Genomic DNA, 19,647 nt, shown 5'->3' on the forward strand with positions numbered 1-19,647 from the left:
TGGTAGCCATAATGTGGGATTTTAATCTCTATCTTCTCATTCAGTCCTGTCACCACCCTAATTTCTTGTCGAATGACTTCTCCCACTCTGTGGGTATTCTTGGGGGAAATGATAAATCAAAACTTCCCTCCAACCACCCCCAAAACCAGCTCCCTGAAGGGCTTTTTTTCTGCCACATTCTTTCTCCCATTGCTTAATAGAGCATACAATTTAGTCTCAGCTGATCGGAATTAGTCTTGAGGGACTTTGACTCTTAAACTAGTAAGACGAGGACAGAAGAAATTGCTGTTTATTTTCCCCAAGAGTGGTAACCTTAATAGGAAGTTTCCCTACTAGAAGACCTCTAGCTTTTTAAATTCTTCATTCTTTAATATTTCTGTACATTATTTTAATTTTTTTTCTTGGACACTTTTTTTTCTTGGTTAACTGGTCGCCTCTCCCAGTTGACTGGAACTGGTGATATGATTTGCTCAAAGACATTTGGTTCCTCTTTCTGGCAACCAAAGAGCCTTGACTGAAATGTGCTGGACACCAAGGAACAGCACTAAGCAATGCAGACAAGGTTCTTGTCCTTGGGATGCTGACCTATGAAAGGAATACAGAAGTTTACTCAGTACTAAGCTAAGGAACACTGGATTTGGAAAATTCAGTGATTGTTTTCATATACACATATATTTTATTCTATTATGTATAGACAAGATTATTCAAGACTACTCTAATAGGGGTGAAAATTATGGCAATATGGGAGAGAGGTTGAACTCAACTCTACTGAGGTATGGCAAAAAGTAGGGGAGTTTTTAAATGCCAGGTGAGTTAGAGGAAACTTACTGGAGAAAGTTAGGGGAGTGGTTGTCAATGTTTTTGGCCATCAGAGTTTGCTAATTTGTACCTGAAGATAGACTCATCCTTTTAGAGACTGTAAGACAGAGGCACATGTCTTTTTTGAGATTGTATTTCAAAGGGCTGGCTCCTAAATTCTTCAGAAAGATGCTTCTCAGTTGTAACACTGGCTAGAGAGTAGGAAAGGATTTATATCTTTAAAAAGCAGAGACAGAATTAACAATTCCAAGTCTTCTAAACCAATGCTCTAAGAAAGGGGAAGTCAGAGGTCTATTATCAGGAAGAAATCTGTCTAGAAAGTCATCAAGCTAAGGGAGACTTTTAAGCCCATCTTGGTCAAGTGCCTATCAGATGGTCAAAACCTATCAAATGAAAAAGATGCATGAATGCATATACTGTAATTATTTATTGGACATTGAGTTGCATTAGCTAAAACTTTGTTATCTAAATACTATAGACATAGGCTAATTATTTAATTCTAAAGCTGATCTAACTATCTTATTTAATTACAGATTACTTTTATCTATATCAATATTCTGCTTGGTACTTCAATTGCCCACTCACTTGTTGATGTAAGCAGAAATTGCTTCTTTAAAAAAATTTTTAGATTATGACTTTTGCTTAAGAATAGCACTTGGCAAGCAGTTCCCCAGTAGAACATCTTCTGCTTTCTTGTGAAAATGCCTGAGAAGCCACTGAAAAGTGAAAGCATCCTCACAATTCCAGCTGAGAGGGAAACATAATCTATCCATTGACAGAATCCGCCAGGAATTAGCAAAAATAATTAGCATTTTAACCTTGTGCCCCTCATTGAAACACAGCAGGAAAGAGATTATTAAATGTCATGTGCCCCTACCTCATAAACTGTCACAGGCCCCAAAGCCCAGAATCTGTTAAAAAAAATTCCAACAGGCTTCCCACTTGGAGAAATACCGCTTTTTGAGATAGTGATAACATTGCTATTTATTCTTCCCAAGAGTGGTTCCCTTATGAGAAGTTTCCCTGCTAGGAGACTTCTAGCCTTTTCAAACTTTATTCTACTCTCTCAACTCATAATTTTAGACTATTCATTTACTCATGCATATCCTGGTATGCGTGTGACAAATATGGAGTGCTTCTGAAGGGCCAGGTGTTACAAGTCTGAATTTTATCCATTTTCACTTGCGTTGCCTAATCAACCAATGTATAAAAAAGGTCCTTCCTCCATTTCTTCAAACTCCTCATGTCCTCTAAATGCTTGAAGGCTAAGACCAGGAGCATACTAATCAATCATAGGTCTATGAAGATATAAGCCATACTTCCTCTTATCTTTTCACCCTCTCAAGACTTCTCATATCCCTGGGTGCAGGGAAAGTGGGCCATCACACGTGATCACTGTCACCTGTGGTATTTCTGATGCAACAGTAAAGAGTAGGGTCCTGGGTAGGAGCCTCTGAGCTGCCTCAGAGAGAGTTTAGTACAATTCAGAGTGAGCTAGCTTGCCCACAGGAACATCAGAGAATGAAAATCCAGAGCTTGTGCCCTAAGCTCCAGTGGATTTTGTAAATGTGTTGGGTAATGCTTACTAAAAAGGATTTGCCTGTGGTATTAAAAAGTCGAGTCCTGCCTTATCCAAGCTGCCTTCTTACTCTCACTGGTTCCACTTAGAATACCACACTTCCAGCCTAAGGCCTACTTCATTTCCTGCCCACAAAGCTCTTACTTTCCACCATATTTTTGCTTTAATCATTCACTATTTCAGTGTGTTTACCTGGTCTCCTCAGGTAAACAATAAAGCTGCTGCAGGTAGTAGGCTAAAAATGATGTGTCTATAGTCTGTATCTTTCCCTTCATGTGAAGGCTTAATGAATACCTGGGTGTTGATTGTTGACTGAAAGCAGTCCAAAGACACTAGGGTTTCTTTTCCATAATTACTTGGGTTTGTCTTCAGAAAAGTGTCAACCATTTTGTAGAACCAGGAAGAACAAACCAAAGGATATCCTAAAGGTATTTAATCTCTGCTCTCCCTGCAGTTTCAACCTGTCATCTAATTTGCAAAAATCTCATGTTTCACTAATTAACAGGAGGAGTTATGACAGGAATCATGAACTTTTTTATAAAATAATGTTTTTGTTCAAGACAGCATGTCAGGTCATTAGGGACAGGCTGTACATTCATCACTCCAGCAGAAGCAGCAGCAGCAGCAAACTAATCAAGGTCCTATTACTTGTTGAAAATGAAGTCACGAGCATTGTCACAGCCAAAATGATCCCCTCAAGCCAAACCATTTGCAGAAGGCATATTTCTAGATTTGCTGATTATAAGCAAGTCTCATTCTTAAATCTATTTTGAGTGACGATGACTTCATGGTGTCAATTGAAAGTCATATAACATTCAAGACACTTTGGTTATCATTTAAGTAAGTCCCTTCGCACATACGTGTACACACACACACACACATACACACACACACAGAGACGCACCTTACCATACAGAAAAAGTACACATGAAACCATATGGGTTACAATGGATGTGGGATTTCTGTAGGATAAAATTATATAGGAAAGAATATTAACTCTGATAGCAGATATTCTAGGATTTAAGATTACCTACTTTTAAAAATATTACATCAGCTCATAGAAGGGATGTATTATGGTTTAGATGTAACATATTCCCCCAAAAGTGACACACCTTGGCATCATTCACATAGTGCTGTTTCTGAAAGCATGCAGAATGCAAGAGTTATGGGGTCATGGAGGTTTCCACAATGACTTTAGAAAAAGACCTGGGAGGTTAGGCAATGTTGTATGACAGGATAATAGACCCTGCAGGAGCCCAACAGAGGGAAATACATGAAGCTGTAAGTGTGAAACCAAAGCTGCAATGGAGACCCCAGGAAGTTGAAGTTGAACCTCTGTTGTAGAAAGCCACAGGCAATGAACAGCGTCAACTCAAGACAGAGGCAATATGAGCTGCAACCAGCAAGGCCACAGGGGCATGCTCCAAGCCTTTTAGAATTCACATCTTACCATAACCTGCCCCAGGTATGGACATGAAGCTACAGGATTTAAAATTTTTTACTGCTGACTTTTGGTTTTGCTTTCATCTGATTCTTTTCTATTCCCCTATTCCAGCCTTTTGGAATAAAAATGTTTACCCCGGGCCATTGTATGTTGGGAGTGTTTAACTTTTGATCATTATGGGGCCTCACTGCTAAGAATTTACCTTGAGTCTCAGAGGAGACTTTGGACTTGGACTTTTCATCAATGCTGGAACTGTTAGGACTTTGCAAGACTTTGAGATGAACTAAATGCATTTTCCATAATCAGATGGACCTTTTTAGGGTCAGGGGTAAAATGTCATGTTTTAAATCCAAAAGGTCTCCCAAAATTCTCACGTGTTCCACAGTACGGTTTTGGAAGGTGATTGGATCATGGGGGGCTATATTCATCAGGAGGTTGATCCATTGATGAATTCATGTGCTGTTAGGTGGTGAGGCCTGGTTGGAGGGGTGGGTCACTGGAGTCCTGACCTGGATGGTGTATTCTTATCGCCAGATCCTTCTCTCTCTCTCACTCTTTCTCTTTCTCTCTCTCTCTCTCTCTCACTCTCTTTCTCTTTCTCTTTCTCTTCTTTCTCTTTCTCTTTCTCTTTCTCTTTCTCTTTCTCTTTCTCTTTCTCTTTCTCTCTCTCTCTCTACTTCCTGGTTGCCATCACTTGAGCTTTGCTCCATTATGCCCTTCTAGCACACTGTTTGGTAGCTGGCCTTGATGCAGGCCAAATTCATCTTCTTTGTTCAGTCTTTTGTCTTGGAGCTGACCATGGTGGGTGGAGCCAAGCTAACCATGGATAAATGCTCTGAAACTCTGAGCCAAAATAAATCTCCCCCTCTATGTTGCAGGGGTTGGGTATTTTGTCTCAGCAATGGCAAAATGATTAATACAGGGCAAGAGGGTCCTAAGAGCTTTATAACAGGGACTGGCACCAGCTGTAGTCTGTTTAGCAGTCAGCACTAAATTTTGCTTACAGGATTCAATGTGATACACCTTTAATGGAGCAGACATGGAGGTAAAATGTGGGGAGTAGAAAGGAAGAAGTTAAGATGTACAGTCTTTTACTGTGCTAGGAAACATTCACATCTCATCTCCTATAGGCTTCATTTCAGTTATTTTACATATGTATGATTATCATTACTTCTCAAAATCACACTTCTGGGACGTGAACCCAGCTCTGCTGCCTCCACAGTCCCATCATACACATTCAGAAGGGTAATAAGGAGCTTGACTTATGGTGCTGAAACCTGTTTTTCTTTTACATTGGAAGGGCCTGATTAACTTTATTTATGTCTTCATTTATTTATTGCTCAAAGAGGCAATATATTCTCTTAGTGCAAGTTACAAAAGTTGCAAAGAAGCATAGAATGAAAAGTAAATCTCTCACCCCCTTACTGCCAGTTATCCAATTCCCCCTTTTGAAGGCAATTGTTGATATTAGTTACTGCGTCTCTTTCCAGAATCGTCTTTCTTTACTCACTTGTACACAAGACTAAAGGTTAGCAGCGTGGTTGGCTGAAAAAACTTAATGGTAATATTTGGTATGGGATTAAGAATGTTTATTATCATGCTCAGGCACAGAAGACAGAGTTGGCCAAATTCATCTTCTTTGCTCACTTTGAGTGATCTTTCTCAGCCCCATTCCCCTACTGTCCTGCTTACCCTGACCTATCCTTTCTTTCACCAGCTTCAGAGAGCTGCTGTTCTGATACTTTCCTCAGAACCTCCCTTGCTGTTCCCTCAGGGGCTGTCTCAGCTGAGAAATTAGTCCCCACCAAGGCATGCAAGTGTATCCGGGGATTGATGAGCCACTGTTTTCACAAAACATGTTTACATTTTAATAAAGGGCTTCAATCAAAAGTATGACTTGAGTAATGGGGATTTGGGGTGCTTTGTCATGACAGGCAAACAGGACAATTTTTTTTCCAAAAGGTATGACCTTGTGGCTCTTCCTACATACTTCTCCTGTAGGTGTCAGGCGAGTGGGGATCCTGAGAGTTTGGCCACCTGCAATTGTTTGGCTCCCAACACAATACAGTAAGGCTCTTGATCTTGGTTTGTTTTTTTTTTTTTTTCATCTGGGATGTGTACACTTACAGTTTTTGAAACAAAATCTCCAAAGTATGGAGCTTTCCCCCTATAGTAATATAACTATAGGTTCTGATCTTATCTAAAAAAAGAAACTGTAGCAGTGAATAGGATTATTCTGACTTTAAGATACACTAAATATTATCTCATTCTTTTCCTTCCAAAACAATACTTAGAATATGAGGTTGGAGCAGATTGTTTCAGAAATTCAACATTTTCTCCAATCCAGGGGTGGGGGAGGTAGGCATCTCTGCTGAGATTGATTGAAAAAATTTCTTGTTGTTGAATGGAATTCATTTTGATTTCTGCAGGTAATATTCTTCTTACACAATTAGGCATAACTTTGCAACTCAAGGGAGATAAACAGTAGGGATCTTCGTCAAAGTCATCTGCCTTGAAGAAAAAAAGAACATTTTCAGCTGGGGCATTAAGAACTTTGCACATACTGGAAGCATAAAAAAATTGTGTCAAATGATGGAATGAATAATTAGAAAGGAAGTGAAGGTTGTGCTGCTTTCTTTGCATAGCTTAATATAAATCTGGGGTGAATTAATTCATTCTGACAGCACTGCCTAGGCAACAAGTGTGTATGTTCTTCTTGCATTGTGAATAGCAGGCAGTGTTATTGACCTTAATCTTAACCCGGAGGGAGGTGCCTATTCATGGCCAAACCGTGGAGGACCTCAGAAAGAGGAATAAACACATCTAATATCCCCTGTAGATTTGCTATTCTTATACTGGCAGTTTGGTTGTTTCTCAATGTTGAGAATGCCTGATGGCACAGAAGGCATGATTTTTTACTCTGTGTTAATGGAACCAAGATTCTCGATGCTGCAAATTTTATGGTAGCATCCAAATTTCCGTTTCAAGAACTGTACCTATCTACTTGCTCCACTGGCTGAGTTATAACTACAACCATGAGATCTTTGAGACTAGCCCCAGTCCTTTGGCTCTCCAGATCTACTGCTTGGTACAACATTAAAATCTTTGACATATATTTGCTATTGCTTCTTTGGAAAAAATAAGTACATATTTGGGCTGTGTACTTGCTTATGAAATGGTATATATCAGGGATAGTAGACAAACCAATATGAATTAACCCTTTGGAAGAAATGATACTTGCAAATCATCCCCAACTACTATCTACTGAAGAGCTTCCACAATCCAGGCCTTCTCTGGGCCACACCTCCTCAGTGCCTTCATATAAGCACCAGAACGTACCACAGATTAGTTGCCTAATTTAATAGACGTGTATGGCCAATGAAAGGTTTTTTCCATGTGCATCACTAACTGCCCCAGGTAGAAAGATGGAGACTGAGCAACTCCTTACACTAATCAACTTAACTGGAAAGGTAGTGTTACCTCACAGAGGCTTGAAATTGGTAGGCACTTGGAGGTCATCCATTTTAGCTCTCTTATATTAAAGATAGGGAGAATGTAGCTCTAAACAGGGAAGTGAGGTGCCTGAGATCACAGAGTTAGCGATAAAGCTGGGACTTGAGCCAAAGCCTTTTAACACCAAGTTTGGTACTTTTTAAGTTACCATGCTGTTTGCAGATTGCTTCAGGCCTGAAAAAGAGGAATGGTTTCTGGAGTCAACCATAATTTTAAAAAATACAAGTTGGTGAGACAGTCCTATCATTATCACAGAGAAGGTGAGGGAATGGCTATGGTGAGGCTATCAAAGGGGGCCTGGGGTTGACTTTTGCGTTTAAGAAAGGGAGAGATGAATAAAGGAATCAAAAATAGCGAAGATATGGTATACAAATGTACCAATTCACCAAAAGCAGCATCACTATTAACATACTACAAACATGCACTGGTGAAGTAGAACAATTACAATTAGAACACCACAAGATTTTAAAATAATGAAAGGCAACCAGATAGAGTGCATAATAGCTGAGACAAGAAGGAGCCTGGTATGTGTGTGCACACACGTGTGCTTGGTTTTGAGAAGGAGATATTGTTCACATTAATTCAATATCTCTGGAATGTAAATGTAGGCAACACAGCATCTTTTCTCACCATTTGAGAAGCATATTTCTGAAGGAGTGTCTTGTACAGAGCCTAGAGATTTGAAAGAGGAGCTAGTCGCAGTTGACTTGAGGGATGGTGTCAACAATTTGTGCTCAAAGGTCTTCTTCACTCGCTCTTGTTTATACCCAACATTTACACCACATCTACTGCTCCGATCTGAAATGACACCAAAAATGGTTAAAAATACAAAACTCATCAAATTCTATACTTAAAATGGATGAACTTTATGATATGTAAATGCTTCAATAGTCTTGTTAAAAATATCAAGTCCAATGTGCAGTGTTCATTCATTCTGGTTATCAGCTTCTAGGAAGTCATGAGAGGTAAGTTTGTTCTGTCATATGTGGTCTAGGAACAGCCAATGTCCCTACCAAGGACGTCTGCTTTTACTACAGTGTAAAGACCAGATGTTACTGATAGATCCAGCATAAAGGAGAGAAACCTTGATGCTACTTACAGACTCTTGGAGTTGAAACACTGCCTTCCCTAAAGGAAACAGACTGAACTTTGTATTGAAACTGAGTAAAGCTGCCTGACTTGGACAGATGAACTGTTGGATGCATGCAACATCAGTTTGCCTGCATTGCAAACCTTTTCAAGAGAAGCACCAGTGTTAAGAGGCAACATTAGAGTTCACTACATCATCTGCTTTGCAGCGAGGGCCATGAGAAGGGCTGTCCAGACAGTACACAATCCAGACAATTTAAGAATCCTGAGTTGTTCTCTCCATGGCCACCACTACCCCTTGCTTCTCCCATTCACTCAACTTACTGTTGGTTACTGGCCAGAAGTCCCTGAAACCCAGAGCCTGAAACACAATGGGGATTCAATCAACGCTCTTTTGATTGAATCAAAAGTGAGGTGACATAGAAAACAAGCTATCTGACCTCTCTCCCCCACCAGAGAGCAGACCTGTGCCAGAAGAGTGGCACCCAAGCCCCAGGGGAGCATGGCAAGGAGCAGCAGAGGGAAAGATTAACCAACCAACGTGATCCTGATAGAAAACAACACCTGTGGAGAGAAGGGAGCAACCAGACCTCACAACTGTCTACAGTAAGTCCAACAGCCCACTCAAACTCCTGCCTTGAGACCCACATCCAGCAGAAGACAGAAGGATGATGTTCCCTATCTTCCAGTGGAAGCAAGGAAATGCCTTGTCTTGAAGAGTAACCACAATCTGGGTGAAACAAACAGAGACACCTCTGTTGCAAGGAGGGCACCTCAAAAACCCACAGGCCTCAAAGCTGGGCATAGAAAATTGTGCCTGGCTGGATCCCAAGACTGCGTATCATGGAAAGAAATCATTCATTCACTAACATAGGGATTTTTCTTTGACTGAATCTTTTTTTTAATGTTTCTATTTTGTACTTTTTATCTTTCATTAATTGGTTTTTTTGGGCTTGGGTTTGTTCTCCTATGTTTTTTTCTGTTCTTTTAGATTCTGTTTTTGCAATTTGTATTTTTCCCCTTCCAATATTTTTCCCTTTTTTCTTTCTTTTATCATCTGTTTTTGGTGTTTATCTTTTTTCTTATTTTTTGTTAATTCTTTCCAGTGGCAACTCTATCATTATGAATTTCCTTATACTTCTCAATAGGACCCTCTATCTTGGGGCTGGGGATTTAGCCCAGCAGCACAGCGCCTGCCTGGCAAGCACAAGGTCCTGTGTTCGATTCCTGGTACCGGAAACAAACAAACAAACAAAAGACCCTCCATCTTGCTTTTTCTTGTCTGCATACCTCATCAAATAAATTTTCAAAATTTGTTTTTCCATTCTCCAATTCCCCATACTCTCTACTTTCACAAGTATAACTGTATAACTACTAAGCTTTATACTGTATATCTCTAGATAAATGTTTAACTTTTTGTTATTATTAAATACTTTGCTATTATTACTAGAGGTAAAGTTGTTCCATTTAATAGATATTTACTGTAAGTCAATAGTAAGTCAATATTTGGTTTGACTTAGTGTTCATACTATAATAGATCTCTTTTGTAGACAAGGGTGGTACTTTATTGGTCTGTAGGGTTTGCCAATGTTCTGTTTGTATTCAATGCTACAATTGATCCTACTTCTATTACTATTTCCAAGGTGACATAGCTGTTGCTATTAATTGGTTTTCCTGAGCTGCAACTATCTGGATTGCCTTGAGGTCATTAACAGTACTGTGGCCCACATCTGGAGAACAGGGTACTGGACCAAGCACACTGCAATCTCGCAATTCAAGTAATAAGAGGATGGAATTGCATCTTGGGACAGCGGCAAAGGCTAGCTGCTAGCCATGCCCAGAGAACATCACTGAAAAGTAGACATTAAAGACATCTCCACACTATAAACAAAACTTTCCACTATAATAAACACAAGTTTCAACACAAAACAAACAAACAACAATAGAAACTTTAGAAGACAAGCCAACAAAATTCTTCCAGAAACTCTCAACTACCCCAAAGATAACCTGTGGAGCACTGAAAGGGGGGAAGCCAAAAGCTTCACATCTGAATTATTTGAAATGGTGCCAGGGAAGATAACAAAATGGTTCAATAAGGCAGGTGACAAGCTCACAGAAAATATTCATAATATGATATTGGGCCAAGTAAACAAAATCATCAGTGGGTCTAAAGAAGACACTAATAAGAAAGAAGAGCTGAGCAAAATGATGCAAACAGCATAGAAAAATAAGAGTCCATAAAAGGGCTCCCAATAGAAATCCAAGACATTAAAAATTCCACTGAAAGTATAGGCTACACAATTGACCAGTGTGAGGACAGAGTCTAAGAAATAAGGGCTGCATTTAATCACAAATATACTGAGAGATACTTTCAAAATAAAAAAAAAAAAACATGAAAAATGGATCCAGTTGGTCCTAGGTGATGCAAAGAAGACAAATCTAAGATGAACTGGAATTAGTGAAAACTCAGAAGATAGGACAAATGGTGTAAAATATCTGTTTACTGAAATAACAGAAAAAAATTTCCAAATAAGATAAAAGACTTTAACATATAGATAACCGAGATATATAAAACCTGAATAGCCACAAGCAGGAAAGAACCTCTCCACAACACATTGTAGTCAAAATTCAAACACAAAAACAGAATCTTAAAAGTGGTTCGAGAGAAGCAATGGATCTCTTATAAAAGAAAACCCATTACAGTTACAGCAGAGTTCTCAACACAAAACTCAAAGGCCAGTATGGCTTAGAGTGAAGTGTCTCAAACCCTAAAAGAAAATAATTTCTAATCTGGGTGGACATATTCTGCAAAACTATCTGTTAAAGTCAATGGAGAAATAAAATACTTTCATGAAAAAGAACACAAAGAAATTTATGACCACAAAGCCAGCACTCCAAAAAATTCTCAAGGGTACCCTAGGAAGAGACAATGAAACTAACAATGACAAAAGGTCTAATAGAATGAATACACCAGTTAGGGTGAGCAGTTCAGTAGAAGGAAAATACAGGGAATCAACAACAGAAAATAAGGTAACACCTCTCAGTAATGACTTCCAATATGAATGGCTCAATTCCCCAAGCCACAGACAGGTGGAATGGATCAAGAAAAAAATTGAATGGTATGCTGTATACAAGAAACACATTTGACCAAAAAAGAAACTCATAGAGTGTAAATCAAAGGATAGAAAACAGTACTACATGCAACAGGAACCAGAAAGAAAAAAACAGGTGTAGCTATCTTATATTCAAACATAGCAGACTTCAAGCCAAAACTAATAAGAGGCAATGAAGGTCATTACACATTGGTTAAGAGAACAATGTTACAGGAGGAGGTAGCAATTATTAAAATCTATGCAGCAAACAAAGGGGTACTCAATTTCAAAAAACAAATAAACACAGTTATAGTGGGAGTCCTCAGTACCTCACTATCACTGACACATCAATTAGAGAAAAATCAATAAAGAAATATCACAGTTGAATAAAACAGTCAAAAAATGGATTTAATAGATATATACAGTGTTCCATCCAAGAACAAAAGAACACACATTCTTGTCAGCTGTACATAGAACTTTCTCCAAAATAGACCACATTCTAGCCCATAAATCAACTCAAGTAAATATAAACAATTTAAAATTATATCATGCGTGTTGTCAGACTATTGCAATGAAATTGCAAATCAGTAGCAGAAGAAAAAACAGAAGTTATGCAAATGCATGAAAACTAATCAGTACACTGTTAACTAAACAATGGGTTACAGAAAAAAATCAAGGAAGAAATAAGACATTTTGGGGGACTAAGTGATAGTGCCAGTGCAACATATCAGAATTTATGAGACACAGTGAAAGCAGTCCTAAGAGGAAAAGCTACAGCTGTGAATGCCCACATCATAAAAACGGAGGAAACTCAAGTAAATAACCTAACAACACACCTCAAGGTCCTAGAAAAAAAAGAATAATTCAAATGCAAACCTAGTAAAAGGAAGGAAATCTTAAAGAGCAGAGCAGGAATCAGCAAAATTGAGACAAAAAAATACAAAGAATTAATGAATCTAAAGGTTGGTTCTTTTTTTTTTTTTTTTTTTTTTTGGTTTTTCTCCGGTACCGGGAACCGAACTCACGACCTTGCGCTTGCCAGGCAGGCGCTTTTGCCTCTGAGCTAAATCCCCAGCCCCTTAAAGGTTGGTTCTTAAAAAAAAATAAAATAAACAGCCAACCTAACCAAAAAAAGAGAGAAAAGACCCATATCATATCAGTGCAATTAGGTATGTAAAAGGTGAAATCACAGCAGAATTTGCTGAAATAAAAAACATTAACAACTACTTTGTCAACCTGCATGCCAATAAATTGGAGAACTCAGAACAAATGGATAGGTTCCTAGACCCATATAAATTACCAAAACTGAAACAAGATTTTGAAACCCTGAATAATCCAATAATAATCAATTAAGCTGAAATAGTAACAAATAATCTACCAACTAAGAAAAGCTCACATCTGGATAGGTTCACTGTGGAATTCTATAAAAACTTCAAGGAAGTTCTACGAAAAATACGCCTCAAGCTTTTTAATGATACTGAAGGAAAGTCATACTCCCAAAGGCATTCCCAGAAGCTACCATTACACTGATTCCAAATCAGATAAGGATTCAACCAAAAAAGAGAACTATAGGCCAATCTCTTTAATGAATATAGATGCAAAAATCCTCAAAAAAGCACTGGCAAACAGAAGGCAATGAAATATCGAGAAGATCACACACCATGACCAAGTAGGCTTCATCCAGGGATGTAAGAATGGTTCAACATATGCAAATCAATAAATGTAACATACCACATAAAGAGAAGCAAGGACAAAAATCACATAATCATCTCAACAGACACAGAAAAACCCTTCAACAAAATCTGACATTCTTTCATAATACAAGCACTGAAGAAAATAGATATAGAAGATCTTATCTCAATCAGATAAAAGCCATTTTGGGCAAACCTACCGCCAATATCATATTAAATGGGGAAAAACTGAAAGCTTTCCCTCTAAAGTTAGGAACAAGACAAGGATATCCACTGTCACCACTCCTGTTCAACATAGTACTCAAAATATTAGCAAGAACAATTAGGCAAGAAAAGGATATAAGAGTGATATGTATAGGAAAGAAAGAAGTTCAAATTATCATTATTTACAGAAGACATGATCTTCTACATAGAAAATAAAAAAACCTACAGGAAGACTCTTAGAATTAGTAACCAAATGAAGTGATGTAGCAGAATGCAAAAGCAGCACACGAAAACCAATAATGTTCCTCCACACTAAAAATGAGCCCACTGAGAAAGAGATTAGGGGAAATATCCTTCATAATAGCACCAAGACAAATTACATGCTTAGGAATTGACCTAAGGAAGTGAAAGACCTCTACAATGAGAATTATAGTACTCTGAAAAAAGGAAATTAAAGAGGACATCAAAAACTGGAGAGATATTTCCTATTACAGAATAGGCAGAACACATATAGTCAAAATGGCCATGCTTCCAAAACTATCATACAGATTTAGTGCAATCTTAATCAAATACTCCAATAGCATTTTTCACAGAACTGAAGAAAACAACCCTAAAATTATATAGAATCAGAAGAAACCCAGAATAGCCAAACCCATCCTGGAAAAAAGAGCAGAGCAGGAGGCATCACCACACCTAACCTGAAATTATATTACAAAGGTACTGTGACCAAAACAGTTATGGTACTGGAACAAAAACAGACATGAGGATCAATTGAACAGAACAGAAGATTCAGAAACAACCCCAACTACATTCCACTATTTGATCTTTGACAAAGGGGCCAAAACACACATACTGGAGGAAAAATAACGTCTTTAATAAATGTCATACAGAAAACTGGCTATCCACATGCAGGAGATTGAATCTAGACCCATATCTCTCACAGCGTATTAAAGTAAAATCAAAATGGATCAAAAAACTAAATATTAAACCAGAAACACCTAACCTGCTGGAAGACAAAACAGGTAAAACTCTGGAAGTCATAGGCATCACCAAAGATTTTCTGAACAGAACCCTAGCTGCACAGGAAATAGTACTGAGAATCAACAAATAGAATCACATGAACCCTGGACATGTGAAACAATTAGATACTTCATGGAAGAGGGAGTATAAATGACCAAGAAGTATATGAAGAAATGCTCAGTATCATTGACCATTAGAGAAATTCAAATTAAAACAACACTAAAATTCCATCTTACTCCAGAAAGAATGGCCATCATAGAAAAATCATATAATAACAAATGCTGATAAGGCTGCAGGGAAAAAGGAAACCCTTCTACCTTCTTAGTGGGTGTGTAGGCTAGCACGACTACTGTGGAAATTTATATGGAGATTCCTCAAAAAACTGAAAGTAGAAATTCCATTTGACCCAGCTATTCCCTTTCTAGGTATCTTCCCAAAAGATTTAAAGATATCATGCTACAGTGATACATGAATATCCATGTTTATAACAGCACAATTCATAATAGGTAAATCTCGGAAGCAGCCTATACGTCCATCAAGAAATGAAGGAATAAAGACAATGTGGTATTTACACACAATGGAGTATTACTCTGCCATATGGAAGAATAAACTTAAGTCATTAATAGGAAATTGGATGCACCTTGAGACCATAATATTAAGTGAGATAAATCAGACACACAAAATTAAATATCACATCACTTCTCTTCTATCAGACTCCCAGAGTAAAAATTAAAGAGCAAAATAAAAGATAGATAGTAGGAAGTAGGGAGATAGATCTTTCTCAAATGGGAAGATGGAAGGAGCGACAAAGGAGGGGAGGGATGGGGGTGAAAAAGGAATTGGGATGTGTTACATACTCCACACATGGAACGCAAACATTATGTATTGCAAATATGTGCAAAAGAACAAGGAAGGTGATCAAGAGACGGGTGAGGGGGTAGGGAAGAAGGAGAAAGCAGATGAAAAAGTAATTAATATGTGCTATGTACATCTGCCAACTTCCCACAAGGAATGTAAACCTTATGAACTATACACATGTATTAATAATCTAAAATAACATTTTTAAAAGGGTAAACAAGCTATCCAAGTAACTGGGCCAAAGTAAAAGCTCCACAAGGTTAAAATACAACCCAGGTCATTCTTCGTTTGACTTCTTTCATCTTAGCACAAAAGCACAAATCATTTTCTTCACCTAGAAACAGCCTATATGCTGATACTGATGCTGTATGGATTCAGGTTCATCTGGTCAGCTTTGTATAAAATGTAAAATTCAGAACCTTACCCACACTGGCGTCTTACCAGAAAAGTTATCCAGTCGCAGCCACCCACAGCGGAGGTGTATGTGCCACTGCTCCCGCACACTCTCCTTCATCACGCAGTAAAACACAAAAATGAGGAATCCTAAGTCGGAGAAGGAGGTCAGGCTTTTTCAGTTATTTCATCAGCTATCACCCAATGCCCAGATGCAGGCCTGTTACTGTCACCCTAAATACTACTTCCAAGGAACCACAGAGTCTTTTAGCTTCTTCAAAGGCAGTCTGTATCAAACTGTCATGGCCACCACTGTTTTCACTGATGTTCATCGTAGAGCATGAGAAGTAAGGGCTGCTGTGGTAGCCCTCTAAAATAGCCCTCAGTGATCCTTACATCCTCGCATTCACACCCTTGTGTTATCTGCTTTCACACTATACTAATAGAATGTGACAGAAGTCACTGCAAGTCTCTTCTAAGATTAAGTTATAAAAGACATTGAAAATGTTCCTGCCCTCCATCACTCATGCTAAAGGAAGCAAGCATTTTTTTTTTTCTTCAGGACACCCTCATATCGCTATGGAGAGGCCTACATAGCAAAGGACTGAGGCTTCCAACAGAAGCCTGGATAAAGACGCCCCAAGCCCAGCCAAGTCTTCAGATGACAGGGACCTAGTCTACAGCTTGACTCCAACTTTATGTGAGTCTCTAATCCACAAACCCCCAGCTAAGCAGCTCCTCAGTTCCTGACCCTCAGACACTGTGCAAGATAGGAAGCGTGTGTTGTTTTAAGCTGTTAAATCTGCTAGTAATTTGTTACAGAGCCATAAATAACTAATGTCAATCATCTTTGGCAGAATTCCACTATGTGAAAATCATGTATCTGGTGCCACCAGTTTCCACGGCCAGCCCTCATTTTGCCCTGTAAGAGGATGAGGGTGGGGGCTAAAGGTGCCTATCCACAATATGAGCCATTTTTCATTCCAGCCATCTAAAATATATCCCCAGGAGATAAAGTAGGACTCATGACGATTCTGATTGCAGATTCCCTGGAGGGCCAATTGGATTTCCATGCCTAAGGGTAGAATTGGTAGGAATAACTCCTGTTGATACTGGCTTTTATTTATAGTCCATGTAAAAAGACTTTATCCACAAAGCCTTACAATTACAAATGCCTCAAACTGAAACTCATTTTCCCACTTCTGAACTCACATAAAAACTTGTTTCTCATAATATTTGGCGTATTTAGCCACATAATTTTCTATGTATTGCCCATCTCACTACCCAACTGTCAAAATCTTTGAAAGGCTGAGGTGTGTTTTCTTTATATCTTTGTATCAACCTTCCCTTTGTCTCCAGTAGTATGTATGGCAGCTCAACAGGTGGTTGTGGACTTGAACTCCAAGATATTTCATGCATAAGCTCTCATAATCTCCTACAACCTTAGAAATACCTGCATCAACCTCATAATGTATGTTCTGGCTCAAATACAGCTTAGAAACCTTTGTTCCCCAGACAGAGTTCAGCCTCTACACTGGCAAACTGTCCTGCAGAACAACAAATGAATGATTGGTAGCAGAATGGTCTTAACTCATTGCAAATTGAGCACAAGTCAAAATAGTAAATGTCTTCAAAGCCAATTCAGCTATGGTCTTGGTGGAAATAAAGAATTTTGATTGAACTGGGTGAGAGTCTCTTGCTGGCTTCCCTGGTTTAATCATGCCTCTCACAAGTTCGTTTCGGGTGGGTTTGTTTTAAAAAGGATGATGACAAATAGAAGTATTGAAGAATGGAGCAAATAAGGATAGTGATGAACTTGACAGAAAACTGGGGTATTGTAGCTGGATAAGAGAAAATCTAGAATAATAAATATACAGTGAGGAGAGGTGGTAGCATTAGTCACAGATCTGAAAGAGTTGTCCTGAAAAGGACAAATTATACCTTTTCGGTGTGGTTGGCAGGTTAGAATCAGGAGCAGTGGGAAGAAGCTATAGAGCAACCATGTAGTAACAAGTCACAGCCAGCAACGAGTAAGCAATGACTCCTGACAGGCATCTCATATTTACAGATGGGAAGTCTGAGCGTCCAAGAAGTCCAGTACACTTGACTAGGGTCCCAGAGCTAATACTGAGTTGGCAGTATCCAGACTAAGCACAACCAGATGACTACAGAGCCCAAGGCCTTAACCACTGTACAGTCCTACGATTAGGTAAGAAAGACTGATATAAAAATCAGAGCTAACTAGAACTTAAATGCTTGCTTGATAGAATAGTAAGCATCCTGTCCCTGCAAAGTTTCAGGCATAGGCAAGTGACTTTCGGTCACCTCATGGGGAGTTGAACTGGGGAGACTTTAGTTCCCCAGTCCCAGTCTTGAGACTCTGATTTCAGGTGAGATGCAGCAATCTGGTGGCTAAAAAGAACATCCTGTCTCATTAATTCTCCCGAAGGCTTCACCCACGTTTGTAACCAGACAACGGTGCCAATCCAGCAGCATTTACGCTTTTTGAGCAGCAGCCACCTGGAAAGTGAGGTAGCAACCTGAGGACCACAAGTCCCAGTCTAAGAGCAGGTAAAACGCCTGTAGATTCGGCACAAACGAGGGGCAACAGTGTTCTCAAGCACTTATTACTGCTCCGATTTCTTGCACGGAGTTTAGTTACTTCTCAGACTTAAAGGTTATTCTGCAAATTCCAATGAGCTGCCTGCCAGCTCTCCCTCTCCTCCTGACAGCCTTCCTTTTTCTTTCCAATAACAGATTGATCTGCTTACTCACTAGAGCAGAGGCATGAGGGGAGATGTCAGGTTTTTGTCACCTGCATGTTTCTTTGTACACCCTGCCTTCACAAATGGCTCATCATGAGTGGAATTTTGTGCGATTTGACCACAGGGCACCCCTCTTTGTGCTGAATTGCAAATTTGTCACTTGTTATTTAAACAGTTTCTTCACCTGTTACAGTTCTTGTTTTGAGGTTATCTAAGGGGTGTGTGTGTGCGTATGTGCGTGCATGCGTGTGTGTGTGTGTGTGTGTGTGTGTGTGTGTATGCGTGTGTAAAATCTGAGTTTGAAACTTAGGGTTCTGAAAACACCCTTGCTACAATATGGCACATTCCATCTTGTAGACAGGACTTGGAACGTTTGGTGCTTGACTGACATACAGCATTTCTGATAGAGACAGCTTGTCTCTGTTGACGCTGGAGCTATGGAACTTTGGTTTCAGTCTTTAAGAACATAACCAATTAAATTCTGCCTCTACCCATATAGACTTCCTGCTTAGATAATACTTTCCTCTTCCATCAAAGGAATGGAGTACTTGTTTTAGAAACACCTCCCTCCCTTTTCAAGTTCAAGACTGCTTTGCTTTCTTGCTCTTTTGTCAGCTTTCTTTTAACTCCTCTCTGGATAGAGTTAACATATTTCTCCTCAGATTAGTGTGCCAAAGAGAAGCCTGGAGTTAGCACTGAGAAAGAAGTCTGCACAAGTGTCTGGTTGCTAAACTACATCTGTGGATATTCCCCACCTAGACTGATTAGTTCTTGAGGTCAGAGCATTGTGCTAGAGATTGGAGTTTGAGTACCTCGGTGTGGGCCAGATCGTTTTGTCCGGAATGAAAGTGTAGGACCATCACCAGGGCCTCAGTCAACATTCTAGATTATAGCCCAATGCTGGTAGCCTCAAAGGACACCAAGGGAGAGTGGTGTGGAGAGTTCCTAAGAAGTCCATCCATATTACCAGACAGATGAAAATGGCATGTGGAGGATGAGCAGCGCATTCTGTGTCTTTATGCATTCCAGTCAATATGTGTCTCTATAGCATTACCCAAGACCCCCAGAAAATGCCTGAAACCATGAGAGTACCAAACTATATATATGTATATATGTACACATATGTGTATATATATATATATATAGTCTTTTCCTGTACATATATACCCATGATAAAGTT

At 39.1% G+C, this 19,647-nt stretch overlaps 1 protein-coding gene across 1 annotated transcript in view; it reads right to left on the reverse strand.

The window, feature by feature from the left end:
* The window catches only part of Adgrg4 (adhesion G protein-coupled receptor G4), a 111,091-nt gene that overhangs the window by 5,370 nt on the left and 86,074 nt on the right, over positions 1 to 19,647 (reverse strand). Inside the window, exons 21-24 of the mRNA XM_005404615.1 lie at positions 15,751 to 15,852; positions 7,986 to 8,153; positions 6,288 to 6,349; positions 5,535 to 5,683 (exon numbers count right to left, since the gene is read on the reverse strand). Of these exons, the coding sequence (XP_005404672.1) occupies positions 5,535 to 5,683; positions 6,288 to 6,349; positions 7,986 to 8,153; positions 15,751 to 15,852 (481 nt within the window). The remainder of the gene's footprint in view (positions 1 to 5,534; positions 5,684 to 6,287; positions 6,350 to 7,985; positions 8,154 to 15,750; positions 15,853 to 19,647) is intronic.

This window comes from Chinchilla lanigera, unplaced genomic scaffold (assembly GCF_000276665.1).
Source record: "Chinchilla lanigera isolate Chin_1 unplaced genomic scaffold, ChiLan1.0 scaffold00088, whole genome shotgun sequence".
Classification (NCBI taxonomy): Eukaryota; Metazoa; Chordata; class Mammalia; order Rodentia; family Chinchillidae; genus Chinchilla; species Chinchilla lanigera.